General features: G+C 41.2%; 1 protein-coding gene across 1 annotated transcript; it reads right to left on the reverse strand.

Annotated features, from left to right (window-relative positions):
• Window positions 1-6,471: 6,471 nt before the first annotated feature.
• Window positions 6,472-9,993, reverse strand: LOC122362608 (extracellular calcium-sensing receptor-like). The gene is made up of 6 exons (XM_043264145.1): window positions 9,724-9,993; window positions 9,358-9,646; window positions 8,527-9,282; window positions 8,154-8,381; window positions 7,489-7,612; window positions 6,472-7,379 (listed from the first exon to the last, which is right to left on the reverse strand). The coding sequence occupies exons 1-6, from the start codon at window positions 9,930-9,932 to the stop codon at window positions 6,472-6,474; spliced, it is 2,514 nt and encodes an 837-aa protein (XP_043120080.1). The 5' UTR covers window positions 9,933-9,993.
• Between the last annotated feature and the right edge of the window lie 7,871 nt (window positions 9,994-17,864).

Below are 17,864 nucleotides of genomic sequence, written 5' to 3' on the forward strand. Positions count from 1 at the left end.
TTCACAAATCAAACACAATTCAGCTAATTTACACTTTAACCAGAATCCTTTGAGGTGTTGTCAAACTATAAGTTCATTAAGCAGAAAGTTTGTTAAAAATAAAAACAAACAAACAAGAAAAAAAACTTCAAGGAAGCACAGTTGTATTGGGCTTTCAGTTTCAATAAATCACAGCCAAAAGAGAGAGTCAGGACCTCAGTTCAATGCCTCATCTGAATGATGTTGCTTTTGTCAGTATATTGTCCCCATCAATACACAGTGGGGTATTAGGACTCACACAGTACAGGGTGAGTACCACCTGCTGGCCTCACTGGCTTTTTTAGCAGCAACCTAGTTTTTCCAGGTCTCCCATCCAGGTACTGAACAGGCTCAACCCTACTGTTACCAACTTCTTTGAAAGGAAAGTAGCTAAAAGTAGCTTGAAAAGTCACTGAATATTGCTAGATAATGTCATACATTAATCTGCATATCATTTTATCAGTGCTTTATATTAGGCTGGTTTGGGATGCGCTTCTAGCCTTGCCTGAAATGTAGACTAGAGTAGGCTCTCGCAGCAGTGTTGATGAAATGATTTTAGTAAAAATGTTTTAGTACACGTAAAGTGGTAGATTTAATTTAATAGAAAATGTGTATTTATCATCAATTTCTATTTTAACAGATATTTGATTTTTGTTTTCAGAAATACTACAACAATTACATATCTGACACAGAAATTGCACTGGCATAGTGTTTGAAATTATGTATACGCAGCCACCTCTCCACCGCAACAGTTTTTTGGCACACGTCAGCATTACATTAGATCAAGGTGGACGCAACTCTTTTCTAACCATCATGCGTCTCACTGCATCTCACTGTGATGCATCTCACTGTGATCATTGGTGATGAGTTCTGTGGAGATTTTGCTCATCTTATACAAGCCTATTATTTTGTCTCTCTGTGATCACATAAGGTATTTTATTATACATTATTTATTTTTTATGTTTTTTTTTATGTGGTCAGAAAATGGAAATTCAGTGGTATGTCAATCATTTATTTTCAGAATTTACTTTAATAACAAAAAATATATTAATTATTTAATAATAATAATAATAATAATAATAATAATAATAATAATAATAATAATAATTCACTCTATCATGTCAAGCCTTAAGCATTTTCAAGTAATCAGTCTCTTCTCTCAGCCAGTCACATCAAACCATATATCTATACTCCCATTTTGGAGAAACTACAAAACGTCTCAGTTATGTATGTTCCCTTCTTCAGGGAATGGAGACGTCACGTCGGATGACCGACGAATTGGGATCTCGCTTCGAGAGACCAGTCTACTTCCAGTGTATCTAAACGAGCCAATTGAAGATTGGCATGCGCTAATTGCATTCAGCTGTCGCTGATTACAGCGCAAGCATATTCAGGTTTTCGCTGAGGAGCCGAGCTAGTGACCTGGCCCCTTCAGAGGAGGTACAGCTCCGTGGCGACGGGACGTGATGTCTCCATTCCCTTCTTGAGACGTTCCATTTCAGTCGGTCACTCCGAGTCATGTCAGATGACCGACAAATTGGGATCCCTTCCAATACGCCATGGATGCTGCCTCTTCCAGTGTTCTGCGGGAGCCCAAAAGCCCCCTCAGTCTATCGGCGTAGGCCAGGGCTCGACCACAAGAAGCCAGCTGTTCTTGTCAACACTACCCATTCGTAAAACTGGAACACTGGGGAACGCCCCACGTTCTAGTGAACAGGGACGTGCGGAAGTCCAGCCTTCCTGTAGGAGGTCTCAGAACGAATACGCATGTGGACAATATTTCAGTTTGCATATGGAATATTGGAGGTGATGGAACCCTCTTAGGTGGGCAGAAGGACTGCCAGGGAAACACAGGGCTCTGAGGCTATGCAGTAGAAATACACACATAAAGTCCTCTTTGGGTACTTTACATGGCTCCCAGTCCTCAACGGTTCTCATGTATTCCTTCGAGAGGGCCTGGTGCCAGTAGAACAGGGTCTACTGTATGGACTCTCTGGAGCGGTTAACAAGCCGACCAGAAACTGGGCCTCTCAGTGTTTCTACCCGCTTGAGGTGAGAACACAGGAGGATACCGGTTCCTCACGTAGGCTATAGAATCTAGCGAATGTGTTAGGGGTCACCCAGCCCGCAGCTCTACAAATATCTGTCAGCAAGGTGCCATGAGCCAATGCCCAGGATGATGCAACACCTCTTGTTGAGTTTGCTCGTAACCTGAGGGGCAGGGCATCCCCTGTGCTTGTAGGCCAGGGTAATGGCATCCACTATCCAGTGGGCCATCCTCTTCTTGGAGACAGCATTCCCCTTCTGCTGGCCTCCGTGACAAACAAAGAGCTGTTCTGAGGTCCTGAAGCTTTGTGTCCGGTCAATGTAGCATTTTAGTGCTCGGACGGGACAAAGCAATGACAGGGCTGGGTCTGCCTCCTCCAGGGGCAGCGCTTGAAGGTTCACCACCTGGTCTCTGAATGGGGTAGTGGGAACCTTGGGCACGTAGCCGGGCCGTGGCCTCAGTGTTACCTGGGAATCCGCGGGCCCAAACTGTAGGCACGATTTGTCGCCCGAAAAAGCCTGCAGGTCCCCTACCCTCTTAATGGAGGCCAATGCGAGCAGGAGCAGTGTCTTCATAGACAAGAACTTTAGCTCAACTGCTGGCAAAGGTTCAAATGGAGCTGGCTGCAGTGCTGTCAGCAGACAGACAGGTCCCAAGAGGGCACCGTAGGGGGCCGTGAAGGATTCAACCTCCTGGCCCCCCCTCAGGAACCTGATGATCAGGTCATGTTTACCCACAGACCTCCCATCTTTGGAGTCATGATTTGCAGTGTTCGCAGCCATGTAGACTTTAAGGGTGGAGGGAAACAACTTTTGCTCCAACCCTTGCTGTAAGAAAGTAAGCACAAATCTGATTGGGCAATTCCGGTGTAAGGAGGTGAATCAAAACCTGTAAATGCAATAAGAATAATGTGAGAAGGGATATTCAAAGGAACAAAGGACTTCAAAAGAGAGTAAACAACACCACCCCCCAGTTGCTTTTATGACACCCTCCTCCTTCTGCCCAAAAGACTTAAAGTTTATTAGAAATAAGGCATTATATATCATGTGTCTTGTGAACCTATTATTCTTTTCTTTCATGTTTTGTCTCATTTGAAAGGTCTGCGATTGTTAAATTGGTCTCAATTTCACAGTAATCACTTATATATGAAAAAGATTAAGAACTTGGTAGAACTGTGTTCTGTTGAGAAGGGGGTGTGTCCTCCTTTTGGATCTCTGAAAGTGTTCCAGCCAGGTGTGACACTGCAGCATGGGAACCTAAACACCAAAAGGTTTATACAACTAAATTTGGGATCTCTTTGTCTGGTCTGAGTATATAAGAAAGTGAGAAAAAAACACAACAAGGCGCAATTCTGTAGCCAGATCGGCCTGTAGTGTGGTGTGTGTCCCCATACGCCATACTTTGTACTTTTTAAAGACCAGGTATGACCTTTTGTTTTGTGTTATTTTTGTACTGCTGATCAGTTGTAATCAACTGCAAATGTTTATGAATTAAACCAGTTTGGAACATATTCCTGCCTGGCAAAATAAATGTTAATCTTGGTTAACTTATTGTTTGAAATTATTCTAGTAGGTTAGTGAATTCTGTGGTTTTCCGCATTGTTGGAGTGCAAGGGTGATTCAGATCAATGACCAATGGACGGAGCCGGGGCACGCGTTTTGAGATCTTGATTCGCATGCTATTACTTAGGGATCTCATAAAAAATTACCCTTTTTGAGTCTATTGAGGAAATGGATGCATTAAGGTAAGCGATCTACGGGGTAGCCACTGACTAAGCCCAGATGTGTCATGAATCTGTTCTTGTCTCTGTAAGGGTCCCTCTTTTCCTGCAGAAAGGAATCAAGAGGCCCTGGTCGAAGGTCAGTGCGTGTTCTGTCTTTTTTTTGTGTCTCGTTAAAAATCACTAATATTTATTAATCTTTTGGGTTTCCAATTATAGTACTGACCTTATACATAATTTTATCTGACTCCAATCTTTCGTGATTTTAGTTATATTTATTAAAATGTAACTGCTGATCCCTCTAGTTGTGATTAAATTTGGATCATTAACTAACTATAATATTTCCTAGTTTCGACTTATCGTTCATTAGGAGGCTGGGTCACTTAAAGACCTTGTTTGGCCAGAACAGACTCACGACACATCTGGGCTAGTCCAGGTCTTAGTCAGAGGCTACCCCGTAGATCGCTTGCAGCCATTTCCTCAGACTCAAAAAGAGTAATTTTTTTTTATGCGTTCCCTACGTAATGGCATGCTAAGCCAGTTTGGTGGCCAGAAGTCAAGATCTCAAAAACGTGCCCCCGGCTCCATCCATCGATCATTGATATGACTCAGCCTAGCACGCCAACAATGCGGAAAACCACTAACCTACTAGAAAAGTTATTTCAGACAATATTATTGTCACGGGTGTGGTAAGCAGGAGAGCACACAACTAACATAAGGGTAAATAAAGGCTTTAATCTACTCAGGGATGAAATAAACAATATAATTACATGCAGGCAGACAGGCAGGCAGACAGGCAGACATAAAGACAGGCACATAAAGATCGATCGGACAAACAGAACTGAAACCATAAATACTCTACGGAATTACTTAAACTACACACAGCTGAAGACAATAAAGACAATTAACTAAAGTGGGTTAAACGGAACAGATGGCAAATGACAAAAACAATAACACAAAGTCCAAAGATGTGACAATTATAAGTTAACCAAGATTAACATTTATTTTGCCAGGCAAGAACAGCTTCCAAATTGTATAATTCATAAACATTTGCACAACTGATCAGCAGCACAAAAATAACACAAAATAAAACAAACTTAAAAGGTCATTATACCTGGTCTTTAAAAGTACATAGTGTAGTGTATGAGAACACACACCACACTAAGGGTCTTAAGATTAGTCTTATTGCATTTACAGGTTTTGATTCACCTCCTTACATCTCTAAGCGACCCAGACTCTTAACAAACGATAAATGGAAACTAGGAAGTATTACAGTTAATTAATGATTCAAATTTAATTATAACTAGATGGATCAGCAGTTAAATTTAAATATAATATAACTAAAATCACGAAAGATTGGAGTCAGATAAAACTATGTAAAGGGTCAGAATTAAAAACTGTAAAAGCAAAAGATTAATAAATATAAGTGATTTTGGTAAGTGATTTAAGTGAAAAGCGTGAGGAAAAGACTGAACTCGCATTAACCTTCGACCAGGGCCGCTGTAACGCCACGCCAGCAGAGGAGCCATCACTGTAGTACTGACACGGCTACACTCCCTCTGCGCTCATTTCCTGTTTGGCCAACATATAACCAGGATGCTCAGTAAGCTCTATGCAAAGTGTTGTCAGCTTACCCTGTGTTACTGAGCGGTTCTCTGATTTGTCCTGCCTGCCTCACTGTGTATTATCTCTGCCTGTTTGTTCTCTCTACTGTTTGGATTTACCCCTTTGATCTGTTTGCTGTTCTGGATTGCCTGACTGTGTTCTGACCCACAGGCCTGTTTATCTACGTTGCCTAAGGACTACCCACGAACTTGGTACTTGATCTGACTGCTTTCCGTTGCCAACCCTTTGCTTTAACCTGATTCCTGTCTTTGGTATTTGTCTAATAAACCCTCTAAATGGATTTGAATGTTGCCTCCTCACCATCATTACAGCCTCTGGATTCTGTTTTTCAGGAAAAGGGGGACCCTTACACAGACATACACGTCCTGATTTGCTGATTTTGATGTGTCCCTAGGTCAACATATTTTGTTGATCTTGGAACATTTTAATTAAAAATGTTGTCTTGACCATAAGGAATCAATTTCATATATGCAAACGCAAATAAAGATCTGCATGCAAACAAAGCCAAAACATAGATATTTTAGAAAATATTGAAATCCTGGCCGGGAAAAATGGCTCTTAATCATCTCTAATATAAATATCCCTCATGTTGCCATTGTCTCTTGATTTTGCACTTAGCCTAGTGCTCTTGTGATATTAGCTAAATTATATTATGTAAATATGTGAAAAACTCAATTTTAGGGACATTCTACCTACACTCTATAGGCACCATCATGCAGTGAGTTGTTGCCTTGTATTATATTTGCCATCAAATGTATAAAATGTCAAATGACCCAGATGGGTCTGGGGCGGAGAAGTGCATTAACAGCGCCAATAATTTTAACGCATCATTTTTCATCGTAATCTACTTAACACAATTACCTGCTGTAATATATACATATATATTTATGTTATGTGTGTGCAAGATACAGTAAACTTGTACAATTAGCTATTAACTCAAAAAATCTCTAAAATGCCCAAAATGCACATTAACCTTAAATTTTTTTGATAATCTGACTGAATCAAACAGGAAATTTCTCACAAATACATATTTGCATTGCTAATATAGACAATTTATTTTTCAGTAGGATTTAGATGTCCCCATCATATTTTGCTTTGTATTTCGTTCAGGCTTAAGCAGGATGATATAACATTTGGGTACAAATATGCAGAATAGTAAACCAAAGCTTGAGGCTAAAATGGCAAATATCTCCACAGCTACAGTAAATTTTCCAGGAGAACTGACATAAGCTGGAATGAACGTTATCCATACAGCACAAAATATCAGCATACTGAATGTAATAAATTTAGCCTCATTAAAGTTATCAGGCAGCTTACGAGCTAAAAAAGACAAAATGAAACACAAGGCAGCCAGTAGGCCAATATAACCCAGCACAGCCCAAAATCCTATACTAGAACCCAGATTGCACTCAAGAATGATTTTTTCATTGTAATATTTCATATTTTTATGAGGAAATGGGGGAGATACTATTAGCCAAAGCACACATATAAGAACCTGTATAAGTGTAAATGTAAGGACACTAAGTCTTTGTTGTTTAGGCCCAAACCATTTCATAATATTATTTCCTGGAAGTGTAGCTTTAAAGGCCATTAAGACCACTATTGTTTTTCCCAGAACACAGGAGATACAAAGGACAAAAGTAATTCCAAATGCTGTGTGACGCAACATACAGGACCACTCAGTGGGCCGACCAATGAAAGTAAGAGAACAGAGAAAACAAAGAGTCAGTGAGAAGAGCAGCAGGAAGCTCAGCTCTGAGTTGTTGGCTTTTACTATGGGAGTGTCCTTCTTTCTGTAAAACAGGACGGCCACCAGTGCTGTTATTCCTACCCCAAACAGTGAGAAGAATACTAGAACTATACCCATAAATTCTGTGAATGAGAGAAACTCTACAGTCTTTAACACACAATTATTTTTTTCAGCGTTAGACCAGAACTCCTCTGGACACTGCTTGCAGTTATTTGAATCTGGAAAGGAAGTTGTAAGCAGTAGTTAGTTAAATTGTGAAAAAAGGGAAGTTTTGTTAATAAACAATAATCGTTTTTTATCTGAATTTTATTATGGAGCGAGGATTACCTGTCTCATTGCTGATTTCTCCTTCTGCACATGGAATACAGTCATAACAGCAGACAGGTCTTCCTTTCTGTGCAGCCTTCCTAGTGCCTGGAGGACAGCTCTCACTGCACACAGACCTTGGCTTCTGCATGTAAAATTTTCACACACACTTGACTTAAACATAAGAGGCAGAATTGCAAGCAAGATGATTAATATGACGCACAGTTAACTATACATTATTTAACACTATTCTAATTATTTATTTTATTATCCCTCATTTTTTGTCATGAAGTCACAAAATGTAGATTAATATGGACAGTTGTTATTTTTAATAATCACGAAGGCAAAATCTGTTTTCCAAAAAAATCTAAAACACTCTGCAATAAGATACAATAAGGCATTATTAAATGCTTCTATATGAGAGATTAACAATGCACAATCACATATAATTATTTTAATGAACTGAACGTTACTTCAAAATTATAACTCTTGGGGATGTGATTTACAGCACTACATACACTACACTCCATGATATGATTTTGTGTGGTGGGAACATATGTTTTCCTAAATTAATCTGGTACTTTCATGCCTTTTCTAAAGGTCAGTGCAAGTATTAACTCTTTAGATTTTGATATGACCTTTAATATCAAGTAACCTTATATCAGAACCACCTTATGGACATTTACCTTAAGCTGTCCACCAGCCCAAATTATCTTTTTAATATCAAGCTGTAAGCGTTGGTGTGGAGGAAGAGAGGCATCATAGTATCCCACAGATTTAAACTGGAATGATCCGTCTGAGTCCTGCTGCCAGTTTACAACTTCATATTGGGCTACTGCTCCACCAGTGCTGTCAAACCACATATTGTCCCCCATGTTTGTGCTGAAATTGACTTTTTTTATAGCCTCAACCATCTAACAATCAAATAAATAAATACATTAATAAATTAATTAAAAAAAAGATATAATCACTGAAGCAATTAACATATGTAAAAAATTAAATAAATCTCTCTCTCTCTCTCTCTCTCTCTCTCTCTCTCTCAACTCTTTGATAATTTACCTGCTGTGGTTGTATTGCCAGGCTTTTCTCACAACCATTTTGTTCTTTGCACTTTAGAAGACCATGTAGTGCGTGAGCTACAGCATAAACTGCTTTGTAGACATTGTATTCATATCTCAGTTCAGGCAAATTTTCTTTGGTTTTTTTAAGTGCAAGTAGCTCCTCATATCTGCTGCAACTTAATGCATATTTAGAGAAATTCCCCTCACTCTGTGAGCATGGAATAGCTGTATCCCAGAATTCTTGTTGAAGATAATCTGCAAAGCCTTCAATATTAATTTTTCTTACTGCAAATCCCAGAGATCCTCCCATGGAAAGAAAACTATTTGGAGTGATGTAATTTGTTGTAGTTATCCATCCCTCCACACCAATCATTTGAAAGCCTGAAATTTTCTGTATACTTAACTGTTCAATAAGTAAACCCATTTCAACAAATGAAACGAATGCAACAATCACTTTCGCTGTGCCTGTTTTAATTGTGTCCACTACTTTTTTCAGTTTTTCTGTCTCTGTTCTGTAGAATTTCACAGAGTACTCAATACAAATCCCCTCTTCCCGTGCTATTTTCAGAAAAACAGCCATTCCATTGTTTCCATAGTCTGTGTCACTGTTCACAGCTCCAACCCAAGACCAGCCAAAGTGCTTGACTATATTTACAAGTGCGCTACTTTGGTGGTAATCACTAGCAATAGTCCTGAAGAAAGAGGGGTAATCTTTCCTGTTGCTGAGACATTCACATGTGGCTGAGGGACTTATCTGAGGTGGGGGGAAAGCACAGTCATCATTTATCAGTATGGTAACTGTCAAATAATTACATTTTTGTATCCTTACCACTGGAATTTTAAAAGGCCCTGTAGTTCTGGACAGAATCATTGTGGCAGAAGACTCTGTTTCTCCTATAATAGCAGGTAAAGGAGGTTGTCCATTGCATCTGTCACCAGATGCAAAATCTAGTCCATTCATTAGTCCCATAGTTGCACTCATGGTAGACAGTCTTGATCCACAAGTATCATAAATTTGATATCCAACAGAAACATTTGGAAGTAACATTTCATTTCTGTTAATCTCCTCAACAGTGAATATCATAACTTGAGCCAGAAGAAAATTTCTCAGATTCACACTGTGAAAATAACAATAAATTAGAAGGCTATATTTGTAAAATAATAATTTATATATTATATATAAATATATACAAACCTTGAGCATAACAGAAGTTGAGGTTTCCGTGTAAATTCAAAAGAAGGTAATGTTTCCTTTCTATGGACAGGAAAAATTCCTCCAATAGTTACATCTCCATCCTTAGAAAACAGTGGGTACTTAGGATCTCCCATTGTTTGACAAGGAGTGTTTTCCACATTTGCATAAAGCTGATGGAAAAGCCGGAGTGTGTATAGAAAGAGAAGCATCCCAATGATTGAGCTCCACAGTGAATGCTAAATGCAAATGATCTAATACAGCATTTGTATTCTTATAGACACGACTGATATGGATGAATGATTGAGAGATTGTGCCTGTGACCTCACAGGATGGGAAATAATCCATGTTAAGCAGGCCTGTAATAAAGTTAGAATGATAGAATGACAGTCTGGATTTTTTTCACTCTGTCAGTAAGTATTTATGTGTTTTTATTGACTTGTTACATAATTAATTTTTTTCTTTTGTTTTTACATTTTTTTTTTTTTTGGCAAAAACAAGATTCCTAAAAGGCTTACTTTTCTTTGGGTGACATGCAACTGAGCATCATGTTGTAACAAAACAACAGCAGTCTTAAAAACACAAAATCAATATCATCAAAGCCTGTGTAAGACTTGGAGATGCATTTTGTCTTTTTAAACTGTGTTGGCTTCAAAACCTGCCTACATATGAAACTTTAAATAAATCAATAATAAATAATACATGATAGTAGTACATAATAGTAGATTTAAATCAGAAGTTATATTATAGTAGCCTAATATTTCTTAACATTTTATTTAGTGAGCAGCAATACTTCTGTAATACTGTGGAATCTTCCTTCTAAAGACCTAGACCATTTTTGGGGCGCCTGACACACCTGCACTTTTCTTTGTTTTTTTCAGACCTATTCTAGCAGTCAGAATCAAGTGCCATCATTATAAAAAAGTTTAGCATAAGCTGATTTAACTTCTCAACTGCAAATGATCTTTATAAACTAAATAAATATTATTTACACAGAATAGCAGCTGAATTAATGTTGCGCTTGCTGCAGTATCTGTCAGAATTTAGTTTACTGGGACATTGCCTCTCGATGCAAATACCAGAAATATGCAGATATTTCCGTGCCTTATCCAATGTGTACCAGTGTGTCATGCTTGTTTTTCGTTTGTTTTATTTCAAAGTACTCAGTCATGTAACAGTAGCATGTTATTCTAATGTGCGCAATTCCCTTCTTTTTCCTAATTCTTGAGCCCTCCAATACTTCACAATCATCCACAGCCAGTCAAGGCCAACCACGCTTCCGTTGTGCCCTCAAGTGCCCAAGCTACCAGAACGCTCTTCAAGCCCTGAATCTGCCCAAGGAGGGATTATCGATATAATAGCACCAGAATCTAGCCATAAACCTACCCCTTACAGGGTCTGGGGAGTGGTTTACCCCTCACAATGTAAATTTTTTACAAATCAAGCCTACGACAAAATGCGATTAACAGACTGGGACCTTAGCGGGTGCAGTATGGTTCACCAAAAATCATTTTCTGGGGTCCAGTTAGACCCACATGGGTAGATCCTGGCGTTTTGAACATATTCATTAGGTATAGATGATTCGTCCTTAGATCTGGGGCAGTAATGTGAAGACTGAATGGGTTGAATGGACTGTGGTAACCTACTGTACCACAGTAAAAGCAAGCGATGCTGTCAGCGACTCTCCCTTTCTTCCTCAGAAAGTCTTAAAATGTTGAGTTGCATAGGCTCCTTGACTTGGTTTGGCTAGGACTGGCAAGGACATGGTATATAGATCCATCTGGTAGTTCTTGCTTTTGGGGTTTAATAGTCAAGGTAATTATTCCATTTGCAGATGTTTATTAGAAACACACACACAGATGAGAATGGTCAAAGACAAGCAAGGGTTGGCAACAGTAATATCAGTCCGGAAGGCAAACATACACAAAGGGATATCCGTGGGCAAAGTCGAAGGAAGGCAAGGTCAATAACAAAGTTCAATAGAGATCGGTTACCGTAACAAATAAGGAAGATCCATGAAGCCGTGAGTCGATAAAGCAAGCAATGGTCATTCACAATGATAGTCAATGGCACAATGGGTAAACGCTCGTAAGGCAGACAGGCTGGCAATACTTCGCGTAGAGCACATGGTGCCCTACGGTTAAATAGCACCAAACAGGAAGTGGTGATAGAGGAGCGGCTCGAGTCAGTAATCGGGAGAGGCTCCTCTGCTGGCTGGATGTTACAGAACCCCCTCTGGAGCGACTCCTGGAGCTTTTTACGTGGACGTCCTCGTGGCGTCCCGTGGTTGTGGTTGGTCCTGGGCAGAATCTCGTGATTGATTTCGTGGGCGTCCCCATGGTCGTGGTTGGTCCTGGGATGGATCTCGTTGTGGGTTATGTGGTCTTCCCCTAGGGCGAGGTGCTGGACGATCGGGTCTGGCTCTGTGGAACTCCTCTATAAGGGATGGGTCCAAAATGTCCTGAGCGGCTACCCAGGATCTCTCCTCTGGTCCATAACCCTCCCAGTCCACTAAGTACTGGAGCCGACCCCCCCATCTCCGCGAGTCCAGTAGTCCGCTCACTTGATATGCGGGGTTCCCGTCAATCTCAAGTGGCGGCGGTGGTTCTGGGGCTTCATGGCCAGGGTCAGTTCCCGGGTGGACCGGTTTGAGGAGGGATACATGAAAGGATGGAGATATACGATAATTAGTAGGCAGTTCAAGTTGGTATGTGACATCATTCACTTGTTATCTTGAATGGTCCAACATACCTTGGGCTTAGCTTCTTACTGGGCAGCCGCATCTTGATGTCCCTCATCGAGAGCCAGACCCTTTGTCCAGGTTGATATGGGGGATGTGGGCATCTGTGGCGGTTAGCTTGAATCTCCTGATACCTGATCGCTCTTTGAAGTCGCACATGAGCACTATCCCACACCCTCTCTCACTCCTACGAATCCAATCATCAAGGGCTGGGACATTGGATGGTTCTCCTGACCACGGGAATATGGGCGGCTGATACCCGAGGACACACTGGAATGGGGTCATACCTGTAGCTAGCTTGACTAGTGAATTCTGAGCATACTCAGCCCATGGTAAAAACTCTGACTACCTGTGTTGTTCTCTGTGGCAATAGGTTCGAAGGTACCTCCCGATCTCCTGATTAAGTCTCGACCTGTCCATTAGCCTGTGGGTGGTAACCTGAGGTAAGGCTCACATTAATGTCGAGGTGTTTACAGAAAGCCCTCCATACTTGAGAAGTAATCCATAGATCCTGAAACGTGCTCAAACAGGGCGAGGCAGTTTCCATGGCGGTGGGGAGGTTCTTCATGGAATTAATCGGCATGACTTAGAATATCTATCGATAATGACTAAGATGACTGTGAAACCGTTAGACAATGGTAAATCTGTGACAAAAATCAATAGATAGGTTAGACCATGGTCGTTGAGGAATGGGCAAAGGCTTTAGTAAACTGGCAGGTAATTCTCTGGGGGTCTTGCATTGTGCACATACCTGGCAGGCCTTGACATAGTTTGTCACATCCCGGGATATTGAAGGCCACCAAAAGCGCGCTCTGCGCCAACTGTAATGTTCTGTTGATGCCTGGATGACCTGAACTCAGTGAAGTATGCACCCATTGTAGGATGCGTTGGCGTATTGTAGATGTTTAATGTTTACGTGGGACATTGAGGGGGTGCTGGTTCATGCTGCAATTCCCTCTGCAGCTCCTCCATGATATCCCAGGACACTGGTGCCAGGATTACCGTGGGTGGCAGAATATTTTCCGGGACTCCCTCCTTCAGTGGTGCGTCATATCTTCGGAACAGCCTTACTGTTCTTGGAACCTGGACGATAGGTGACAGTGAATTGAAAGCGCATAAAGAACAGTGCCCATCTTGCCTGTCTGGGGTTCAGCCTTTTAGCTCCCTTGATGTATTCAAGGTTTTTGTGATCCGTGATGACTTGGAACGGGTGCACTGCTCCTTCTAGCCAGTGTCTCCACTCCTCAATGGCCGCTTTCATGGATAACAGCTCTTTGTTTCCCACGTCATAATTTCTCTCTGCTGCTGTTAGTTTTCTAGAAAAGAAAGCACAAGGGTAAAGTTTCCCTGGTTGACCGTGACGCTGTGAGAGAACAGCTCCAACTCCGCAGTCCGATGCATCCACTTCTACGATAAACGGTAGTTCAGGATCAGGATGTTTGAGAACTAGGGGCTGTGGTGAAACGTTCCTTGAGGTTGGAAAACGCCTTAATTGCTCCCTCATTCCATCTCAGTTTGGACGGCTCTCCCTTTAAGAGAGAGGTTAGTGGTGCAGCAACGGTACTATAGTTTCGGATAAAGCGTCTGTAGAAATTTGCAAACCCTAGAAACCGTTGTAGATCCTTGACAGTAGTGGGTTGAGGCCACTCTGTAACTGCCTTAACCTTGTCCTCGTCCATCCTCACTCCTGGTGACTGATTTGGTAACCTAGAAACGAAGTTTGAGACACATGAAACTCACATTTCTCCTCCTTGTCAAACAAGTGGTGTTTTAGTAACCTGGAAAGAACCTCTTTGACATGTCCAATGTGATCGGCTTCATTCTTTGAGTAGATGAGGATGTCATCAATATAAGCCACCACGTATGTGTTCAGGATGTCTTTGAAGATCTCGTTGATAAAAGACTGGAATACAGCTGGAGCATTAGCTAGCCCATACGGCATAACGAGATACTCATAGTGCCTCTCTAGTCGTCATAAAAGCAGTCTTCCACTCGTCTCCTCCTTGATCCTTATCAGGTTATAGGCACTACGGAGGTCTAACTTAGTATACACCTTTGCCTCACGTGTAGTTGTTCTAGAGCTGATAGAACTAAAGGTAGGGATATCGGAAATTGACTGTGACGTTATTTAGGCCTCGATAATCGATGCATGGGCGCAGGCCTCCATCCTTCTTACCAACAAAGAAGAATCCAGCTGTTGCAGGGGATGTGGAAGGTCTAATGAACCCAAAGCTAAGAGCCTCATTAATATATTCCTCCATAGCCTGGCTTTCAGTGAGTGACAACGGGTATACCTTGCTTTTGGGTGGCATGGTGTTAGGTAGCATACTGGTATCTTGACTCTCCTTTGATCATCTGGACTCTCTATACTGGTGGTGAGGCAGTTCTTTGGTGATACAGTGAAGCATCTGTTAATACAAGTGTGAGACCATTGCGTTAACTCACCTCTACCCCAGGATATAGTTGGGTCGTGTACAGAGAGCCAGGGGAATCCGAGGATTACTTCATACTTGGATGAATCAACAATATAGAACGTAATGGCTTCCTTGTGGAACATGCCAACCTGGAGAGTAAAAGTCCTGGTTCTATGAGAAACGCCCCTTCCGATGTCATCGTCATTAATGGTCTTAATCCTTAAAACAGATTCACAGGGTTGAGAAGGAATGTGATACTTTTCGACTACCTCACGACTGATGATGTTCAAGGCCACGCCCGAGTCAACCATTGCTGTCAACATAACATTTACATTGTTTATTCTAAGCATGATAGGTAACATGAGAGCCTTGTTGCTGAGCATGTAAAAATGATCCATATTTACCCGGTTGGTGGTGGTGGGTCTGTGAGGACAGTCAGCCTGATAATGTTTTCCTTCTCCACAGTAAAAGCATAGTTGAAGACGACGCCGGCGCGTTCTTCAGTAGAGACACGTTGGGAGTCTACTTGCATGGGTTCCGGTCTCCCCATTAACTCGTGTCGTACTTGATCCTTTTCCTGGCTCGTGATCTTAGACGGTGCTTTACGTTGTGGTGCCTGGCGCTTAAGATTGTCAATACGGATAGTTAAGTTGACGAGATCAGAAAAGGATAAGTCCTCACCTTTACACGCCAATTCTGTCTGTAATTCTGCCGTGAGACTCCGCTTGAAAGTCGCCTTGAGTGCGATATCATTCCAGCCGCTTTGAGCATGATCATGATCAGCAGCGGTGCGTTTACCCTGGGACAGATCCATCAGCTGTGTTGAGATATCCTTGCCCCCTGCAGGATATTCAAACACCTCTCGTAGCATCTGTAAAAAATAATTAACAGATGTCTTGATGTGGGGATCTGTATCCCAAACTGCAGTCGCCCAGTCAATCGCTCTTCCTGTCAGTAGCGTCATGATAAATGCACATTTGGTTTCTTCATTGTTGAATCTATCATGCTGAAACTCCAAATACAGCCTGACCTGGCAAATGAAACCTTTGCATCGTTCAGCAGAACCGTCAAACTTTTCTGGTAAGGCAAGGTTTACCGTAGAAGACGTAGTAGGTGGTAGATTCCGAATGTACTGGGTGAGGTGTTCGTTCACCGACTGCAGTTGATTCAATTGGGACTGGAAACCTTTCAATAGCTCCTGCTGGTATGCCATCAATCGTTGCATGTGTGTTACATCCGCTGGAGTCTGGTCCGCGAAGTATTCTGTAAGGAGGAGGCGGAAGCCGACTGCGATTCCATTTGCAGATGTTTATTAGAAACACAAACAAAGATGAGAATGGTCAAAGACAAGCAAGGGTTGGCAACAATAATATCAGTCCGGAAGGCAAACATACACAAAGGGATATCCGTGGGCAAAGTCGAAGGAAGGCAAAGGTCAATAACAAAGTTCAATAGAGATCGGTTACCGTAACAAATAAGGAAGATCCGTGAAGCCGTGAGTCGATAAAGCAAGCAATGGTCATTCACAATGATAGTCAATAGCACAATGGGTAAACGCTTGGTAAGGCAGACAGGCTGGCAATACTTCGCGTAGAGCACATGGTGCTCTACGGTTAAATAGCACCAAACAGGAAGTGGTGATAGAGGGAGCGGCTCGAGTCAGTAATCGGGAGAGGGCTCCCTCTGCTGGCTGGATGTTACATTTATTAGGTACAACAAAAGACAGATATCAGCAGGTAGGCAGAGAGTCAGCAACACAAAGGCAGTCTGATCCGTTAACAAGTACATGGGAGAATGCAAAAAGGCAAAGGCAGGGAGGCAGGCAATTGGTCGATAAACAGAATAACAGTCCGATCAGGCAAACAAGAGCTCCCTCTGCTAGTTTGGTGTTATAATATTAAAATAATAATAAGTGATAAAAATTGCTAAAGATTTTTTTTCTAATTGCCACATTTCACTAAATCTGTTCCAAACAAAGCCATGTTGGGCATCTCTTCACACAGCAGTGTTTAATTACAGGATTAATTGATTTCTGATTTAATAATATGATTTATGCAGTTTGTAAGTGCAAACAATACTTAATTATAATAGTCTCTTAGAAAAAAAACTCAGTGTATCATTTGAAGTGTTTCCCATATATTTTGATACATGCATTAATGTCTCTGGGCTAAGCACCGGATATCCACCCACTATAGAACTGTCTCTGAAATCAAATTCATTACTGTATAACGTTTTCATTAAGTTAGGGTGACTATCCCTAACCCTAGATCTAACCCTAAACCTAAACCTAACCCTAACACTAACCCTAAACCAAACCCTAATATTTTTATTAAGTTAGAGTTACTTACGCAATGGCTAACTTCCCCACAAAAACTAATAGTAAGAGGGTTCCTTTTTGGGTTTTTTTTTGTATTTATTGAAGTGACTGTGAAAGGACAAAGGGGAAGAACTGACCTTGCAATCAGATGTATTATTGTAAAATGTTTTTTTTTTTTTAGTTAGGGTACCTAACCCTAAACCTAGCCCTAACCCAAGCCCTAATGCTAACTATTCCTTTTCTAACCTTTATCACTTTTAGGTTAGTATCCCTAACACTACCCTTAACGCTAACCCTAAACCTAAACCCTGCCTTAGCACTAGCCCCAACCTTCACCCTAACCCTAACTCTTATGTTTTTGTTAAGTTAGGATTAATAACCCTAACCTTGCCCTAACCCTAGTCCTAAACCTAACCAAAACCCAATTTTTTTTATTAAGTTAGGGTTATTTACCCAAATGCTAACCTGCACTAATTGTAAGCCTAACCTTATCCCTAACCTTAGAACTAACCTTAACCCTAGCCTTGCCAAAACCTAACCCTAATGTTTTTATTAAGTTAAGTTAAACCAACCCCATAGTCCCAACCCTAACCCTGCCCCTTACCCTAACCTTAACCTTAACCTTAACCTTAACACAAACATTTTTATTAACTTTATTAACTTAGAGTTACTT

Source organism: Puntigrus tetrazona, chromosome 18, assembly GCF_018831695.1.
Source record: "Puntigrus tetrazona isolate hp1 chromosome 18, ASM1883169v1, whole genome shotgun sequence".
NCBI classification, from domain to species: domain Eukaryota; kingdom Metazoa; phylum Chordata; class Actinopteri; order Cypriniformes; family Cyprinidae; genus Puntigrus; species Puntigrus tetrazona.